Source organism: Hylobates moloch, unplaced genomic scaffold (assembly GCF_009828535.3).
Source record: "Hylobates moloch isolate HMO894 unplaced genomic scaffold, HMol_V3 SCAFFOLD_68, whole genome shotgun sequence".
Classification (NCBI taxonomy): domain Eukaryota; kingdom Metazoa; phylum Chordata; class Mammalia; order Primates; family Hylobatidae; genus Hylobates; species Hylobates moloch.
Genome location: NW_026652343.1, coordinates 342,471 through 362,530, shown reverse-complemented (window position 1 = coordinate 362,530; position 20,060 = coordinate 342,471). Strand labels below are relative to the sequence as shown.

Below are 20,060 nucleotides of genomic sequence, written 5' to 3'. Positions count from 1 at the left end.
GGGAATTCTTTAAAAATTTTTTGTTCTCTTTTAAGCCTTATTTATAAAGGTTTCCAGATGCTTATCTTCACACATTAAACCCAGTATGATGTAGACACATACAATAATATTCACTGCTATGAAGCCAAGAAAAAACTACTTGGAGATCTAACTGCCTATCACTGAAAGAATTGGGGTCCAGGGAATTTTCTGTTGCTATTAAGGGTGTGATTCTCTGAAGTCATTTGCAAACAACCTAGTTTCTCAGCAGCAACATATCTATCCTGTACTGTGTCAAAGCACATCAAATGGTTGGCATTCCAAGCTTCGAACAGGTTATTTTTCATTATGTGAATACATAATGAAAGGATGTGGGCAAAGAACAGAATGCAAATTGGAAGCTGACTTCTGACTTTAACAGCCAGCAGTGCTGGGCTCAAACAGTCATTCTAATTTCAAGAGACAATTCCAAAGTGGTTCTCAAGAGAAAGGACAGGGTATTTTTAAAATATTTGTTCAATGTGAATGGATTGGGCTTGCCAAAAATGACTTTTTATGCTGGCATGCGATCTCTTAGAGGGAAGTCAGCCTGAGTCACTGGATACATCAAAGGTAGAGTCCAGTGAATGGAATTACTGCAGGCTGTGTGAACAAGCCAGATACCCGCATTCATCTGCCCACTGCTGGGATTTCAGCCCTCCTTTTAATTACATTAAAGCAGCTGGTACCACTGGTTACTGAAGTCTTCAGATTACCTTGATTGCTTGGTCATTATCTCTAATCAGCTGCTGCTTCTCATCTTCAAACTTTTGTCTAACATCCTGGAGCCGCCTTTCTGCAGCGAGCTGCTGCTGGCTGTTCTCTTCTTTCAGAGAGGAAATGGTTGTCTGAAGTTCTGCTATGATCTAAAATGAAAACAGCATGCTATAACTTCAAATTCTTCTGGGAGAGGCATCTATTTTATATGTATTGATGCTTAACAAAAGAATGAATTTGGCAAAACTTTATTCTACAAATTAAATATTTTCAATTAACATATCACACACTATAATGCATGAAATGCCACACAATAAAAGACTAATAAAAATGTGAATGGTGAACAACTGCTGAACCAAATATACTTGGAAGATGTTTCCACTCTAACATTCCACAATATTTACTCATCAGAAGAAAGAACATCTGTGATCTCAAAAATATGAAAAGTGTCAGATTTTATTTTATTGAGAAATATACTTACTAGAATGAGAAAAGCTATTCTGCTTTTCAGAATACTTCGAACTGTAATAAGCAAAGAAAATAATGAACAGAGTTTATTCTTCAGTCACCTAACTCTATACAGTAATTTTTGGGAATTCACTAATGTTAGTGTATTGTGTTTAACAATTTAAGTTCTTATGTCATTTACTACTGTGAAACAGGTATCATTATTGCCTATCTTTTATTTTATTTTATTTTATTTTAATTATTATTATTTTTTTTTTGAGATGGAGTTTCGTTCTTGTTGCCCAGGCTGGAGTGCAATGGCGTGATCTCGGCTCACTGCAACCTCCGCTTCCTGGGTTTAAGTGATTCTCCTGCTTCAGCCTCCCGAGTAGCTGGGATTACAGGTGCCCGTCACCATGCCCAACTAATTTTTTGTATTTTTAGTAGAGATGGGGTTTCATCATGTTGGCCAGGCTGGTCTCGAACTCCTGACCTCAGGTGATCCACTCACCTCGGTATCCCAAAGTGTTGGGATTACAGGTGTGAGCCACTGTGCTCGGCCTGCCTATCTTTTATAAATGAGGACGCAGAGGCACAGAAAGAGGACAAATATCTTACATTGTTGAAAATGACATTCAACTAAAGAGACAGGCAGGATTTGAACCATGCAGTCAGACCAATCACTGCACTAACTGGGTCCTTTAACCTGCCGACTTTATGGGGTTTTTTGTTTTTGTTTTTTATTTATTTATTTATTTATTTTTGAGATGGAGTCTTGCTCTGTTACCCAGGCTGGAGTGCAGTGGAGCAATCTTGGCTCAATGTAACCTCCATCTCCCGGGTTCAAGCGATTCTCCTGCCTCAGCCTCCCGAGTAGCTGGGACTACAGGCCACCACGCCCGACTAATTTTTGTATTTTTAGTAGAGACGAGTTTCACCATATTGGCCAGACTGGTCTCGAACTCCTGACCTTGTGATCCACCCTCCTCGGCCTCCCAAAGTGCTGGAATTACAGGTGTGAGCCACCATGCTTGGCCACTCTGTTATGTTTCTTTAAAACAAGGTTTTGGTATTGCAGGGAAGTTTATACTTCCAAATAGGTTGTCTTCTTCCTAACTCATGGATAGTTATTTTGGTTTATATGGTGCCATTTTCATTCACTCCTGTAGTATTCCCTGCATTTAAGAATCTGTTCTCTCCAGACAGCGTTCTTCTAACTTCTCAAATTAACCATCTGATGAGAAACTTTTATATTTAATTGGCCTTCTGAGAGCACTGTCCTTCCTTTGGTTTGGATGTATCCATTTCCTTGCAAATTCAATAGTGATGACTTTTTAAAAGCAGGAAATAGTTGTTTCTTCTAATAAAAGAAATAACATTAGACCCGCATTAGAATATAATTCTTTTGGTCCTAAGCAGAGGGGAGGGCAGTTGATGAGAAACTCTGGACAATTATCTTTCTTGAAGCTCAGTTTTTCCAACTATTATTTGGTGACAAAACAAGATTACAGCATTATAAGGCAATAAATAGAAACTGTCTGGAGTCCCCCAGAAGCCAAATGCTATAGAAATACTAGTTGTTACTACTGACATAAATAATAGCATCTTGACAATAAAATATGGAGTATTTATGCTTTGAGAAGTGAGCAAATTCACTGTACCAAAGTTTGACACTTGGAATTTGTCAATAATCAGATATTTAGCCAACTGTGAAATGACAAAATACATAATAACAACATGTCAATATTATTACATGCAAACTTGGGCTTTCTGCTATGAGTGGAGGCATTCATTTACTGAGAATGAAGATGTTTTCATCCATCTTCTGAATTTTGATTAAATATTGTTTCCATTCTGGCATCGATTCAATTAATTCTCATAGCACTTCTGTGAAACAGGAAAGGTTAAATTCTCATAGTAAATGTCAAAAATTGATGCACAAAACAATCAACTCACAGTCACAGAGCCACAGGAGCCAGGGATAAAAAAGAGTCAGATTTCCTTGGCCTAATATGAAATTTATGATTGATCTTTTATGAGAACATGGGGCCAAATAGTAAAAAACAACTTACTATTTCAATGTTTTAAGCTGAGGAAACTATAACTTTGTAGACGTGAGTTTAATTCTGGAGAGAGAAGGAGGGCAAGACAGAGAATGAGAGAGAGAGGGTGTGTGTGTGTGTGTTTAGTTCTGCGCAGTTTAACACATGTATAGATTCATATATCCACAACTGCAGTCATGTGATATATTTTTAAAGTACAAAGTAATTTTTTCTTTAAAAAATACTAAGATTCAGACTAGCTTGTAACTGACCAAAGAATAAAGATAAGAATATCCTGGGATACTTCAAACGGTCAAAGGCCATGGAACAGGGACATTTCTCATTTTCAGAACATTTAGGACAAAATAATTCAGGTTTTGAGGCGGGCGGATCACCTGAGGCCAGGAGTTCGAGACCAGCCTGGCCAACATGGCGAAACCCCATCTCTACTAAAAATACAAAAAATTAGCCAGGTGAGGTGACACATGCCTGTAATCTCAGCTACTAGGGAGGCTGAGGCTGGAGAATCACTTGAACCCAGGAGGCAGAGGCTGCAGTGAGCCAAAGGCCGCAGTGAGCCAAGATCGCGCCATTTCACTCCAGCCTAGGCAACAAGGGTAAAATTCCATCTCAAAACAAACAAACAAACAAACAAAACAAAAAGAAAAGAAAAAAATGCAGGTTTTGGAAAGGACTACAAGTGAAGTCCAGGATGTTCTAAGAAGGACATGCTTGCTTTTGTGTGGGAAATAAAACCTTATATTCTTTAGGGGGATAACGGGAGATTCCTTTGTGGGAAATAATGAGATTATTTTTGGAAAGCTATTTCTAAAACTTAGGAAGGCGATATAAGGGGGAGAATGTTAAAACACTTCAGGTGAAACAACTTGGCTAGATATACAGATAAATTATTTGGTTGAATAGACTCACAGGTGATATGGATATGGAACAGTAACTAAAATAAGGATAATTTAAAAAACAAGATTTAATACTTTAAGACTGAGAAATAATCATAATAATCAGATTAACATGCTTCAGGTAAGGAACAAAACTCTACTGGTCATAGACCTAGAGTATAAGAAAATGGACTACTTTCTCCTTAGTTCAGTGTATGTAATAACTGGCACCCAGTTTAAGTGGTAGAACTATAATCATGGTAAGTAATAAAAAACCATCACCTGGCAAATTGTATTCAGATAACCTACCCTTCTCATAGAATAATAATGTTAAAAGTTTCTAAGAAAAATGAAAGCTAATATATACAATCATAATCAAAACCCTCCAGTTTTGATTGAATCATAATTAAAAACCATAGAACAAAATGCTAGCACTCAACTAAATGTTTATACTGTATTAGTTTCAACGAAAGAAGTGGATTAGAGAATTTTCATATGGATATTAAAAGTTAGTATTTTCAGAAACAAAAGGAGAGCTATTTTGAGCTAATGGTGTAAGCAACCGAACTCATGAAAGTCATAATAGTTAATAATTGTTAAGCAATTAACGCTTTGCAAAAATGTCAGTGTCTTAAAAAAAAAACCAAACAGGATCCTAAATAGGGGTTAGGATTTCATCTTCAACTCATTCTATTGTTTTTCAGATTATAGTACAGTTTGAGGGTTTTATAAAACTCTTCTTTAAAATATAATACAATAGAGAAGACAAGCCACTTAGGAAGCCATGCTTACGAACGTTAGGTGAACGGTGACGCGCCTCATAAAATAAGTGGATGCCCTGTGCATTCTGGGTTGGCCCCCAGGAGGCTGGCATAGAGATGGGCACAGGGGTCATGTGGAATATTCCCAGGTACTAATATGCATCAGGCGTTGGGTAGTGTGGGGCAGCGGTGGGAGACACTCGTCCCTTGGCAGCAGGCAAGCTCAACTGGCATTCCAACTTCAGTCCTGCCCATGTTTCTAACTATGGACATTCTGGCAAAATGGCAGTATCTTTCCTTGAAAAATGGCCACTAGATGACTAGGCTGAGTGGAAAAACTACATTAATATTGAAGAGGCAAAAGATTAATATATAATCACTTATTATTTCAATGTTTTAAGCGGAATAAACTCCAGCACTCACCACCACTGTGGTGTATGCACTGTCTCCATTCTTAAGATAAAAAAAAATGTGATTCTGATGGAAATGATATTTGGGGGCGTGCCCAGAGATGATGCAAACACTGCAGTGGTGGCGAGGGTGAGTGCTGCAGATCTCAGAACGGGGCACAGGTCTCAGGTGTGCCAAGGGTTCAGTGTACACAGTCTATTAGGTCCTACAGGCTTGATAAAAAATCGTGAAAAGTAAGCAGCTTCCTCTAAAGGAGGAAAATCTTTAAAATATTTTCCAAATTTAATCTAATGCTCTCTGAGGTACCAACACATTCATTACTAATGCATTCACTTTCTTTTTTTCAGAGAGGGATTTAAAAAAACCCAACAGAGTTAAGCACTTTGCTTTTAGTGTTCTCATCAGCCTAATGAGATATGAGTTAGAGATTCCAACAAACTATCACTTAAATATGAAGAGATCCAATCCACAGTCTTGTTTTATAATGCTCATTTTTAAATAATCTGACATGCTTCTCTGAACTGACTGGCATTGTAGACTAATGCTTCTCAAATGCCTGTTCACAGATATAAATATTTAGAAGTTGGCAAACAAAATATTATCAATGTAAGGTTATCATCCTAACTTTTATGAGAAGGATGGACTATCTTTTATTATATTACATCCTTTCTAAGTTTTTTTGGTGTTGCGCTGTCCCTTGATCAATGAAATGATGGTAATAGTATATGGTAGTTGTTACTAGTTGCTTTTTCCTTCTCCACCTTCAAGTCTTTTCTTGGGAAAACAGTTAGCAACCCTGTGCCTCTCCAAGCTTTTCAGGGAGATTTTATCAACTTGTGAACACTCAAAAACATGGTGTCTGAAGCAATAATTTGTTCCACCTTCCGAACTTTTTTTCATTCTTCCTTCCCTCCTTTCCTCTTTCTCTATGGCAATTTTAGTGCTGATACTATAATAATTCACATTCATTAAGTGCTTTAGTGTGTGCTAAGCACTACACTGAACACATTTTTGGCATTGTTTTACTTAATAGTTAAAACCATCCTATGAGGTTAGTACTGTTCCTCCATTTGACAAATGAGGAAATTGAATTCCAAAGAGGGCAGGTAACTTGCTCAAGGTCACGGAAGTGGTAGGGCTGGTATTCAAATCCAGGGGTGCTGGACTCCAGAGCTCAGGCTTTCTTCTGCATTAACTTACATTTAATTTGTTTTAATATCAACTAATCAGGCTTCTTCATACATTCCTTTAGATAAATACTCCTGTTTACACTCTCATTATTTAGGCATTTTTATTAGCTATCTTATATCTCACTCTCGGTCTGCTTCCCCAATTTAACATAAAGCGAAATAAGCAGGATGTTAGGATATGCCAACTAGGGATTTTTAATGTTTTAATTTAAACTTTAACTTTTGGCCTAAATAGATTTCTTTTGATTGCAAGAAACTTTTTCAGTGGATTAAAAGGATATTTCTCCATGTTCCTTCCTCAAGGAAGGGCTGGAATAATGGCAATCAAGACATAATCATCATTTCTTACATAAACACATAAGACTCTTCATTTGGACAAAGACTTTTTGCTTTTCTAATGGGCTGTGAATTAGTAGAACTGAAATTTTAGGCCAGGCATGGTGGCTCATGACTGTAATCTCAGCATTTTGGGAGGCTGAGGAGGGAGGATCACCCGAGGTCAGGAGTTTGAGACCAGCCTGACCAATACGGTGAAACCGTGTCTCTACTAAAAATACAAAAAATTAGCTGGGCATGGGGGCAGGTGCCTGTAATCCCACCTACTTAGGAGGCTGAGGCAGGAGAATCACTTGAAGCCAACTCAGAGGTGGAGGTTACAGTGGGTCAAGACCATGCGGTAACACTACAGCCTGGGCGACAAGAGCAAAACTCTGTCTCAAAAACAGACAAAAAAATGAAATTTTATAACTATCACCAAAATTTTGCCACATTAAAAATGGAATGGATGGGCCAGGCGTGGTGTCTCATGCCTGTAATCCCAGCACTTTGGGAGGCTGAGGCAGGGGGATCACAAGATCAGGAGATCGAGACCATCCTGGCTAACAGAATGAAACCTCGTCTCTACTAAAAATATAAAAAATTAGCCGGGCGTGATGGTGGGCATCTGTAGTCCCAGCTACTTGGGAGGCTGAGGCAGGAGAATGGCATGAGCCCAGGAGGCGGAGCTTGCAGTGAGCCAAGACTGCACCACTGCATTCCAGCCTGGGGCAACAGAGCAAGACTCTGTGTCAAAAAAAATAAATAAAATAAAATAAAATAAAATAAATGGGAGAGATTTGGCCAGGCTGGTAGTGTTAAGGTTAAGAACTTCCACTTTGAAGTCAGATCCAGACTGGGTCCTGGCTTAGTCACTTGCCAACTTGTGTGATCTTATCTCTTGAATCTCAGTTTTCACAAATGGAAAAATGGCACCAATAATAGTTCCTAATTCCAGAGTTATTGTGAAAGACTGAATGAGTCAACATGGTTAGTGCCCCATGAACATTAGATATTATTATCTTTTTTGTTGTTGTTACTACTATTATGTGGCATTATGTGGTAGTATGGTAAATTCTAGTTTACTACCAAATACCATTGTATATATATAAAAATATGAAGACAAGCTGATTTTAACAATCATTAGATATGCTCACAAAACCAAATGGCTTAACTTACCTACCTGCAAAGTAAAGATAAGTAGTATTTATTTGTTCTATAATCACTTATGCAAGTAAGGAAAACTTGGAGTTCCTTAAATGATACTACTGGATATCACTGTAACAACTTATGCTGAAAAAGTACTCTGAGCATCATATTTCAAGTAGAGACAGGCATTCAATTATTGGCCTTTCTTATACTAAAACTATGACAGTAAGTACAAACAGCAAGTTATGGATGTAGGGACTTAGAATTCTCTTTTTCCCGAAAGGAGTCAACAGTTGAGCTGTAGACTTAACCTAGAATTATTTGTCATTTTGATTTTTGTTTGAAGAAGCCTTTAGGTAGAGCAAAATGGAATATTACAAAAAAAGCACAGATGGTACCAAACTGCTTACATCACAAATGTAGGTGTATATCTCCTGTTCTTGTGAAGTATGTTTCAGCCTGGGCTTGTTTAAGTGTACAGGCTGGTTTTACAACATCTGAGAGTGTGTGTGTGTGTGTGTGTGTGTGTGTGCGCGCGCGCTTGTATGTGTTGTTTCAAATGGTTAAATATGCCTAATTTTTCTTGATTTTTAATGACTGAAATATTAAAATCATGTTCTGTTTATTTGTATACCCATAAAAATATGATACCATTCCACAAAAAAAAACTGAAAAGAATGAAGTTTAACTTGAAAGTGCCAAGGCTTTTATGTGGAGGTTTCATTTTTGTTTTGGTTTTACCTTGTTTTGTGTCTTTTAATGTTGCTTACCTGTGAAGATTTGGCAAGCTTCTGAGTGTATTCCTTTTCAATCTGCTTCAGCCTGCTGTTGGCCTGAAAAACACACGTACATGAACACATACACAGTGACCTGTGAGCTTGGTATCTCTTCCACATGCCTATCACCAGGCAGCTGGGATGCCTGCCAGCTGCACCACCCTTCTGGGGCAGCCAGAAAACCACAGGGCTTGTCTTTGATGTTACGCCAACTATTCATCACTTAAAAAGCAAAAAAAAAAAAAAAAATCTCTTCTGCCAATTATTAGACAAACATAAGACTTCTGTGGATAGAAAGAGAAAGGGAGAAAGAGAGAGAAATAGACACAGCAAAAGTATGAAGGCTCAGAAGGTAAAGTAGGGGAAAGAGAGAAGAAACAAGAGGGGCAAGGAAAAAGGAGAGGGAAGTGGAGGAAGAGGAAAGGAAGGTAAATTTAGTACTTTTTCACCTTAATTAAAAAAAATAAAAGAAATAGATGATTCTGGACAAAGGAGATATGGGATTTTGAGAATCACTGAGCAAAGAGTTGAGCCCTGACTCTGCCAAATACATAAGGGCTAATTTCTACAGTGACAAATGTATCTAAATCAAACAAGTTTTATGTCCTGGAAATAGGGTGGCCTTTCTAGAATCAGTCCACATTGCTTAGAACTTGGTTATCCCCTCTGCCACTCAAGTTCCAATTCTTTTTATGTGATCTGTTTTCTGCTCTCTGGAAACTTTTGGGATCTTTATTTCATCATCAAGGTTTAAAAATGTCACAGTGACGTGCCCTAGACTGGGTCTTTTTCCCATCAATCATGTGGGCACTAAAGAGGCTCTTCACTCTGAACTTGTGTCCTTTACTACTGGGAAAGGTTGGTCATTACTCTCATGATTTCTCTCGTCTCTCTGTCTGTCCGTCTGTTTCCCTGAGTATGTCTCTCCTGCAACTCTGATTTTGTACCTCTTAGATTTAGTGTCTCTTTTTATTGTTGTTTCTATGTTCCATTTCTTTGTCTTTTTGATTATTCTTAGAATTTCCTCAACTTTTACCTAAAACGTTATATTCTGCCATCATATATATATATTCATAATTTCCAACAGTTCCTTTTTGTTTTTTGAACAGCATCATCATTATCATCCCTCTTTTTACAGATGAGAAAACTAAGGCACAGAGAGGGTAAGTAACTTGCCCAGCATCACACAGCTAGGAAGTGATGAAGCCAGGACACAAACTCACACTTTGGCTGCAGAGCACAGGTGCTCCACCAGTGAGAGCACTGTGTCATGCCTTGCAATACAGTCCTTCTATCTATCTCTCTATCTATCTATCTATCTATCTATCTATCTATCTATCTATCTACTTTTCCATCCATCCATCCATCCATCCATCCATCCATCCATCATCTATCTGTCTATATGTCTATAACTATCTATCTACACATATATTTTAATTTTTTTCTGCTGAGTGTGTGTGTGTGTGTGTGTGTGTGTGTGTGTGTCTGAGTTACCTTTGTTTATATACTTTCACCTGTCTGTTTTGGTCTTTGTCTTTCACTTTAGATACTTTCCTCAAATATCTGGTGATCTTTGATGTCCTTTCTTATTCAAAGTGAGGTCTCCAAAGCTGGATAAAAGAATCTTGCATGTGTGTATGGGTTTGTGGATGGGTGGGCATCACCACAGGGTGTGTTACAAAGGGGCCTGGACTCTCCCATGCCAGCATCTGACTGGATTTCCCTCTTGGATCAGTTTGCCCAGAGCTGCATCCTCCAGTTTCCTGCCAGGCAGCACAAATCTGATGGCCAGTATTTTCAGAAGGGCATCGAGGTGTTCAGGAGAGTGACTCTCGTGCAAGGTTAACCTCACATTTCTCCTCAACTGTACCTGAGGCCCTTTCTCATTCTACCTCTCCAGAGAACAAACCAGAGATAGGGATGGGGGCAGTCTTGGGATAAAATCTGGGCCATCTGTTCCAAATGCAGACTTTCAACCAAGCTTCCAGTTCTTCACTTCACCCCATACCCAGTCTCTCCAATTCCTGAACCTTCCCAAAGTTCTACCATGGGAAAAATCTTGCTGCTTCTAATTGGTATCCTTCAGGTCTCCCTTCCCCAAGAAATTGTTCAGTTTTTAGGATTCTTAGTTCTGCTAAGTTAATTTCAGGCCCAGCCTTTTTCAAGTTCTCAATGCTATTGATTTCTTATGTGTATGGTTGTCTCTTATTTTCTTTGAAAATAATTATAGTATAAAAATCTTGATGCCTGAGTCTCATCTGCAGAGGTTCTGATTCAATTTATCTGGGCTACAGGCTGGACACTAGGATTTTTAAAAATCTCTGCTGCTATTTCAAAAGTTCAGCCAAGGTTAAAAACCACTGGTTCATGCCTTTTTCAATTTCCTTACTTTCATTTTGATGGGACTTCCTCAGGGAGTGGAGATAAGAACAGGTGAGTTCTGTCCACTACCTTTAGTTGGAAGCAAATGATTTGTTTATTTTCATATCGCAAATAGGGTGAGGAAGCAATCCCATGCTCACAGCCCACTCCAGGCTCACCTCTATGGTAGTACTAAGGCTGAATTGGTCATTGCTGGTTAACCTGTCTTTTTCCCACTAGATAATGAGATCCTAGAAGGCAGCTCCTAGCCCCTAACATAGTGTTTGGGGCATAATTGTCCATCTAATGAATGAGTGGATGCCATACAAGACCTTTTCCTCTTCTATTGCCTCAGTCCATACCTCTGAAGTTTTCTTTTCATAACCATTTTTTTTATGGACTTAAGTTCAAAACCAATTCTTTAGAGTTCATTCCATAAACCTCTTTGTATCTATAATCCCATTGAGTACACAGGGTAGTTTTGTCTCTTCCAGAATAGTGAGGGCATGTGACTATTGCTGTTTTTCTAGTAAGTCATCAGACTTGACTCCAGCTCTGTTATGATTAAAGCCACTCTCCACCAGAATTAGGGCTACTCTTAATCTCTTGAGGTTTATTTGTCTTGGCTCACATTCTGTCACTATTTTTTTTTGTCACAAAATGCTTAATAAAGTATTTGTTGCTTTTAAAATAAACACTTAATAGAACTCATACCATGTCCCAGGCACTGTTCTAAGTGCTTTAAAAATATTCACCCACTAGAAAATCTAAAAATTAATTCTAGTGTCATAAAGATGAGGTTACTTTTCCCTAAAAATGCTAGAGTCACGGATAATAGTTAGTGCAGGAAAGCCTGTGTCTCAGTGTGAGCTACTCTTCATGGGTTTATGGCCAGTCCCTAAATTTCACAAACCCAGTGAAGCTCCTTTATAACTAAATATCCAATTCATTCATCAACTCTAGGCAGGTGGACAACAGCAATGAACAAAACAGGCAAGAATCCCTCTCCATTTTTATGAAACATCTAGAGAGTAAACAAAGTAACTTTGAAAAGTTACATGGTGCAAGGCTTATGGAGAAGTATCAATCAAGAAAGAGAAAGAGGAAGTAATAAAAGTTAGGGGGTACTTTATAATTTTAAAAATACTGAAGTAACAGATGGCCTCCCTGAGAGGGTGACGTATGAACAAAAACCTGTAGGAGATGAGGGTAACCTCTAGGGAAACAGCATTCCAGGCAGAAGGAAGAACCAGTGCAAAGGCCCTGAGGCAGAGGCATGCACAGCATGTTCAAGACACAGTATAGAGGCCAAGAGCAGTGGCTCACACTGGTAATCCAGCACTTTGGGAGGCTGAGGCTGGCAGATCGCTTTAGGCCAGGAGTTCGAGACCAGCCTGGCAAAAATGGTGAAACCCTGTCCCTACAAAAAATACAAAAATTAGCCAGGTGTGGTGGTGCATGCCTGTAATCCCAGCTACTTGGGAGGGTGAAGCAAGAGAATCACTTGAACTGGGAGGCGGAAGTTGCAGTGAGCCGAGATCGTGCCACTGCACTGCAGCCTGGGCAGCACAAGCTTCTGTCATACACACACACACAAAAATACAGTGTAGAGGCCAGTGTGGTTGGATCAGTGCAACCAGTGGAGCACTGGCTCCCTCAGACAACACAGGGCTGTGACAGAACCAGGTCCTGCACGGTGTTGAACGTGATTGTAAGGAATCTGGCTTTTAAGATCAGTGAAAGAGAGAGTCACTGAAGGGGTTTGTGTTAGTCCATTCCTGCACTGCTACAAACCAAACACCGCATGTTCTTACTTGTAAGTGGGAGCTGAACGCTGAGAACACATGGACACATGGGGGCGGGACCCACTGGAGCCTGTTGGGGGTTGCGGGGAGAGAGAGCATCAGGAAGAATAGCTAATGCATGCTGGTCTTAATACCTAGGTATGGGTTGGTCTGTGCAGCAAACCACCATGGCACACGTTTACTATGTAACAAAACTGCACATCCTGTACATGTACCCCAGAACTTAAAAGTTGAAAAAGAAAAAAAAAACAAATAAAAATGACAAAAAGAGAAATACCCAAGTCTGGGTAATTTATAAACAAAAGAGGCTTAATTTGCTCATGGTTCTGCAGGCTGTACAGGAAGCATGGCTGGGGAGGCCTCAGGTAACCTGCAATCGCAGTGGAAGTTGAAGGGGAAACATGCATATCTTCACATGCCCAGAGCAGGAGAAAGAGAGGTGGGGAGGTAATACACACTTTCAAACAACCAGATCGCATGGCAACTCACTCACTGTCATAAGAACAGCATCGGGGGGAAATCTGCCCCCATGATCCAACCACCTCCCACCAGGCCCCACGTCCAACACTGGGGATTACAATTTGACCTGAGATTTGGGCAGGGACACACACCCAAACCATTTCAGGGTTTCAGTATAGGTTTGACATAGGTATTAATTTGACATAGGTATTAATAAGGACACTCCAGCTTTTGTTTGGGGCAAGAATGAAGCAAGTAAGACAGGAGGGTACTGCAAATAATCTAGGATGGCAATAGAGGAGGTGGTGAGAAGGAGTCAGATCAGAGAAAAATTAGAAAGTAGAACCAACTGGACATACTGTATAATGGAAAGAGACGAGTCAAGGATGACTTTTAAGATTTTTGTCCTAAGCAAGTAGACGAATGAGGTTGTCATTACCTAACATGGGAAAAGCTATAGGTGAAATAGGTTTTTGCAGAGAAGATCAAGAGATCAGTTTGCACTTATTAAACTTGGAGATGCCTGTTAAATGTGCAGTATTGAAGTATCTGGGTATTCAAGTCTTGAGTTAATGGTTTAAGGTCTAGGTTAAAACTATGAATTCAGAAGTCATCAGTTTATACAGGGTGTGTGAAACCATGCTACTGGATGAGATCCCAAGAATCTAGTGTATATACTGGATGAGATCCCAAGTATACACAAGAAAGCAGAGGTCTAAGTATACTCAGCCCTGCGCCTGCAAATGTTAGGAGGCTGGGACATGAGGAGGAAACAGACAGAAGAAACAGCCAGAGAGTCAAGAAATCAGGATAGGCTGGTGGCTCACACCTGCAATCCCAGTACTTTGGGAGGCCAAGGCAGGTGGATCACCTGAGGTCAGGAGTTCGAGACCAGCCTGACCAACATGGTGAAACTCCATCTCTACTAAAAATACAAAAAATTTGGCTGGGCGTGGTGGCGGGAGCCTGTAATCCCAGCGACTTGGGAGGCTGAGGCAGAAGAATCACTGGAACCTGGGAAGTGGAGGTTGCAGCGAGCTGAGATCGTGCCATTGCATTCCAGCTGTGATAGAGCAAGACTCTGTCTCAAAAAAAAAAAAAAAAAGAAATGAGGATAATATGGAATCTTGAGCCAACTGAAGAAAAGTGTTTCAAGGACTACTCAGTTGTGTCAAATGCTACAGAGAGGCCCTAAAAAGTGAGGCCTGAGAATTGATCACAGTAGTTTGGCAACACGGAAGTCACTGGTGATAAGGATAAAAGAAATTTTGTTGTAGTAGCAGACATGAAATTTGGATTAAAGGGAGTTCAGAGAGGAGATGCACTGGAATTTGTTCAGAATTTTATTATAAAGGGAAGGTGAGAAATGAGATGGAAGCTGCCCGAGAAGTGGGTGAATAGTTTTGTTTTTTGGTAAGCTGAGGAAATTAACGGCATGTTTGTAGGCTGATAGGAAAGATCTAGCAGTAGAGAGGGAGGAAAAAAACCAGATGATGCCAGAGCTTTCCTAGACACATGTCCTTGAGTTAAGGGGAGGGATATGTCATGGAGTGAACTGTGTCCTCCCAAAATTCCTATGTTATGTTGCAACCCTAAACCCCAATTTGACTGTATTTGGAGATAGGCCCTTTGGTGAGGTAATTAAGGCAAAATGAGGTCATAAGGGTGGGGCCCTACTCCAAGAGGATAGGTGTCATTATAAGAAGAGGAAGAGACACCCATCTCTCTCTGCCTGTCTCTCTGTACACACACACAGGAAAGGAAATAGCAAGAATGCAGCGAGAGGCCTCAGGAAAGCAATCCTGATACCACCTTGATCTTGGGCTTCTAGCTTCCAGACCTGTGAGAGAATGAATTTCCATGGTTTAAGCCACCCAGTCTGTGGTGTTCTGTTATGGCAGCCCAAGCCAACTACTACAGGGTGGGACCTCGAGCACGAGGGGAGGAGACGGCCTTTGCTGGAAGTGCAGGCAAATGATCCCCCAGGAACAGCGATGGGAGCTTCTGATTGCTCTCATTATCTCTACAAAGTAGGAAGAAAGAGTCATCAGCTGAGCATGAGGAAGGTAGAAAACATCTTTGGGAAATTTCAGAAGCGAAGGAAGGCATAAAATAGTCATCTAAAAAAAGCAGGAAAGGGAAAAGACAGAGAAATCCAGTTTGAGTCCCAGGACTCCAGGAAGCATCAGGACCCACTTGAAATTGCCAATGCTAAATTTAAAATGAGGCCAGTCTGTAATACAGAAACATTTCTGGAATTTGCTAACAGCTAAACAGAGTAGAATCAATACTTTGGAGAATAAGAGTAACCAAAGGAATAAAATTAACTGGTCAACTTTTGTGGTTTTTACTATTAATATTTTCTTCAGCGTAAATCATAGCTGCCTGAATTCCTGAACCCCTATTATATAAATCTAAAAAGCTCTGGTTTATCATGGTTGAAAATTCATGGCTAACTTATCAGGCAAACTGTCCCTAAAGCATTTTTTGAATAGCTTTAGTATCAAGATGGTACTGAGTGTACATTTCATTTCCCTGCTTAAAGGAAGGCTTAGTTATTTTAAACCAAGTCTTATTTTTATAGCTATCATTTGTATATAGAAACACAATTTTTAAACAACTACCAGCAGCATAACCTGAACAAATGTATAACAGAAGAGGAGGGAACCACAATTTGGGAACCACATAGTGAGACAGGGTCTCATTATGTTGCTCAGGCTGGACTCAAACTCCTAGGCACAAGGGATCCCTCAGCATCCCAAGTAGCTAGGATTACAGGTACATGACACTGCCCTTGGCTCTGCTCTATTTTTATTATTTCCTTTCTTCTGCTACTTTGGATTTAATTTGCTCTTCTTTTTCTTGTTTCCCAAATGAAAGTTTAGGCTATTGATTTTAGATATTTCTTCTTGTCTCATAAATGCATTCTATGTTATAAATTTCTCTTTAATCACTGCTTTCTCCATATCACATAAATTTTGGTAAGTTGTAGTTTCATTTAGTCCAAAATATTTTTAAATTTATATTGAGATTTCTTCTTTGACCCGTGTGATTTTTAAAGTGTGTTGTATAATCCCAAAGTATTTGGGGATTTCCAGCTATCTTTCTGTTGATTTCTAGTTTAGTTCCATTGTGGTCTGAGATCAGATACTGTATGATTTCTATTCTTTTAAATTTGTTAAGATACGTTTTACGGCCCAGAATGCAGTCTATCTAGGGGAATGGTCCATGTGAGGTTGCAAAGAATGTGTATGCTGCTGCTGTTGGATGAAGTAGTCCAAGATATCCATTATTTCCAGTTGACTGATGGTGTTGTTGAATTCAACTATGTCCGTACTGATTTTTCTGCCTGCTGGATCTGTCCATTTATGATAGTGGGTATTAAAGTCTACAACTATAATAGTAGATTCATCTATTTCTCCTTGCAGTTCTATCAGTTTTTGCCTCACATATTTTTCTTTGTTCATTTTTGTTTTTTTTGCCTCATGTATTTTGGTGTTCTGTTAGGTACGTATACACCTGTTAAGGATTGATATGTCTTCCTGGAGAATTAAACCCTTTATCATTAAGTAATGGCTACCATATCCCTGATAATTTTTTGTCCTAAAGTTCCACTGTATCTGAATTTAATATAACTACTAATCCTTTCGTTTGCTTAGTGTTAGTATGGCATATATTTTTTGATCCATTTACTTTAAACCTATATATGTCTTATATTTAAAGCAGGTTTCTTGGAGACAATATATACTTGGGTCTTATTTTTTGATCCACCCTGACAATCTCTGCCTTTTAATTGGTATGTTTAGGCCACTGACATCCAAAGTGATTACTTGATATAATTAGATCATAGCTACCATATTTGCTACTACTTTCTATTCATTGTCCTTGTTCAGTTTTCCTATTTTTGTCTTACAGTTTTTTCTGCATTTTGTGGGTTTTAATTGAGCATATTCCATTTTCTCTCCATGCTTCTTTTTTAAAACATATTTTTTACTGGTTGCCCTAGAGTTTATAATATACATTTATAAATAATCCAATTCCACCTTCAAATAACACTATATCATCTTATGGATAGTGGGAGTACCTTATATGAATGAAATAATCCTAATCTACTCCTTGTTATTTTTTGTATTACTGCTGTCATTCATTTCACATATATGTAAACTTATGTAAGTATATATGTGTGTATAAATATATATGAATATTGTTGCTGTTAATATTTTGAATAAACTGCTGTTAGGTCAATTATGAATAAGAAAAATAAAAGTTTTAATTTTATCTTCACTTATTCATTCTCTGATGCTCTACGTAGATCAAAGTTTCTTACCTATATCATTTTCGTTTTATCTAAAAACTTCTTGTTAACATTTCTTGTGAGGCAGGTCTACCGGCAACAAACTCCCCCAATTTTTGTTTGTCTGAGAAAGTATTTATCCTCCATTTTTGAAGAATAATTTTTTGAGGTACAGAATTCTAGATTGGTAGAGGTGTTTTCTCTCAACACTTGAGATTGTTCACTTCTCTCTCTTCACGCTTGCATGATTTCTTAGAAAACTGATGTAATTCTCATTTCTCCTTTTTATATGTAAGGTGTTCTTCTTTTCCCTCTGGCAGATTTCAATACTTTTTAAACATTTTTTATTTTCTGCATTTTGAATACGGTATGCCTAGGTATCTTTCATTTATGCTGATTGGTGTTTTCTGAGCTTACAGATCTGTGGTTTGGTGTCTGACACTAATTTGGGGAAAATTTCAGTCTTTATTTCATTAAATATTTCTTCTTCTCCTTTCTTTCTTCCCCTTCCTTTATTCTCATATGTGTACATTACACCTTTTGTAGATGTCTCAACTACAACATATTTTATTTTTTTTTCAGCCTTTTTTTTCTTTGTTTTACAACTTTGGAAGTTTCTACTGAGATATCCTCAAGCTCAGATATTCTTTCTTCAGCTGTGTCCAGGTCCAGTCTACTGATGAGTCTATCACAGTCTTCATTTGTTAGTGTTTTTGATCTCTAGCATTTCTTTTTCATTCTTTCTTAGAATTTCCATCTCTCTGCTTACATTGCCCATCTCTTCTTGCATGCCATCTACTTTATCCATTAAAGCCCTTAGCACATTAATCATAGCTGTTTTAAATTCCTGGTCTGATAATTTTAAGATCTCTGTCATATATGAGTCTGATTCTGATGCTTGCTCTGTCTCTTCAAGCTGTGTTTTTTGCCTTTTTGTATGCCTTGTAATTTTTTTTCCTTATGGCTGGACACGATGTATTGGGTATATGGAACTGCAGTGAAAAAGTCTTTAATCGTGGTGGTAAGGTGTCAGGGAAGACGAAGTATTCTATAGTCCTATAACTAGGTCAGTCTTTTAGTAAGCCTGTGCCTCTGGGCTGTAAATGTTACGGTGCTTCTCAGTTTCTCCCCCTCCTAGCTCAACCAGGATGGTTCAAGACTGGAGGGATCTGGGCTTGTACATTTTCCATCCCCCATACAGAAGGCTAGAGTTGGCTGTAGGTGGTTATCTCCTTTCCCCCAGATTGGTTAGGCTCTGAAAAATCCCCAATAATTTAGGTGCTTGTAAAACAGTTTTTCTTGATATCTTGTTGCCGTTGGATAGAAAGTTATATATAGCATATTTTGTCTAAAGCACAATTCAATGTCAGTATTTCCCTTTTAATTTTCTGTCTCACTGATCTGTCTGTTGTTGATGGCGGATATTGAAGTCCTCACTATTACTGTATTCCTATCTATTTCTCCCTTCATGTCCATTAATATTTGCTTTATATATTTAGGTGCTCTAATGTCTAATGTGCTCTAGTGTCTAATATATATTTACACTTGTTATATCCTCTTGATGAATGTTCTCTTTATCATTAGTGACTTTGTCTCTTATGAAAGTTTTTGACTTGATGTCTATTTTAAATCTAAATATAGCCACTTCTGTTCTCTCTTTTTTTACCATTTGCATGCAATACCTTCTTCCATCACTTCACTTTTAGCCTATGTATATCCTTAAGGCTAATGTAGGTCTCTCATAGGAAGCATATAATTGGATCTTGTTTTTTTATTCATTAAACCACTCTGTGTCTTTGGATTGGAAAATTTAATCCATTTATACTTATTGACATTTAAGGACTTACTACTGCTATGCTGTTTATTGTCTCCTGGTTGTTTTGTATATCCTTTGTTCCTTTTTTCCTTTCTTATTTGCCTTCATGATTTGGTGATCTTCTATAGTGCTAGGTTTTTATTCTTTTTTCTTTATTTTTTGTGTATTGCTATAGTGTTTTGCGTTGTGGTTACCACAAGGCTTACATAAAACGTCTTATAGTTATATAATAATTGACTATTTTACACTGATAACTTCATTTTTTCCACATACAAAAACTCTAAACATTTATCCTCCACCCTGCTTGATCTAGTCTGCTATTGAAGCTCTCTATTGTATTTTTAAATTTCATTCATTGAATTCTTTAGGTCCAAGATTTCTGTTTGGTTCTTTGTTATGATACCTATCTCTGTTGAATTTCTCATTCAGATCATAAACTGACTGATATCATTAAATTGTCTCTCTATATTCTCTTGTAATTTTTCAAGTTTCCTTTTCTTATTTTGAATTGCTTTTCAAACAATTCATAAATTTTCTTTTCTTTGGGGTCAGTTACTAAAGAATTATTGTGTTCTTTGGTGGTGTCATATTTCCTTCCTTTTT

General features: G+C 38.3%; 1 protein-coding gene across 1 annotated transcript in view; it reads right to left on the bottom strand.

Annotated features, from left to right (window-relative positions):
- Window positions 1–682: 682 nt before the first annotated feature.
- LOC116463813 (centrosomal protein of 112 kDa) overlaps window positions 683–20,060 on the bottom strand; it is a gene marked incomplete at its 5' end in the record, with an annotated part of 357,755 nt that continues 338,377 nt past the window's right edge. Inside the window, 2 exons of the mRNA XM_032147080.3 lie at window positions 683–884; window positions 8,717–8,779. Coding sequence (XP_032002971.2) covers window positions 726–884; window positions 8,717–8,779 — 222 coding nt within the window. The remainder of the gene's footprint in view (window positions 885–8,716; window positions 8,780–20,060) is intronic.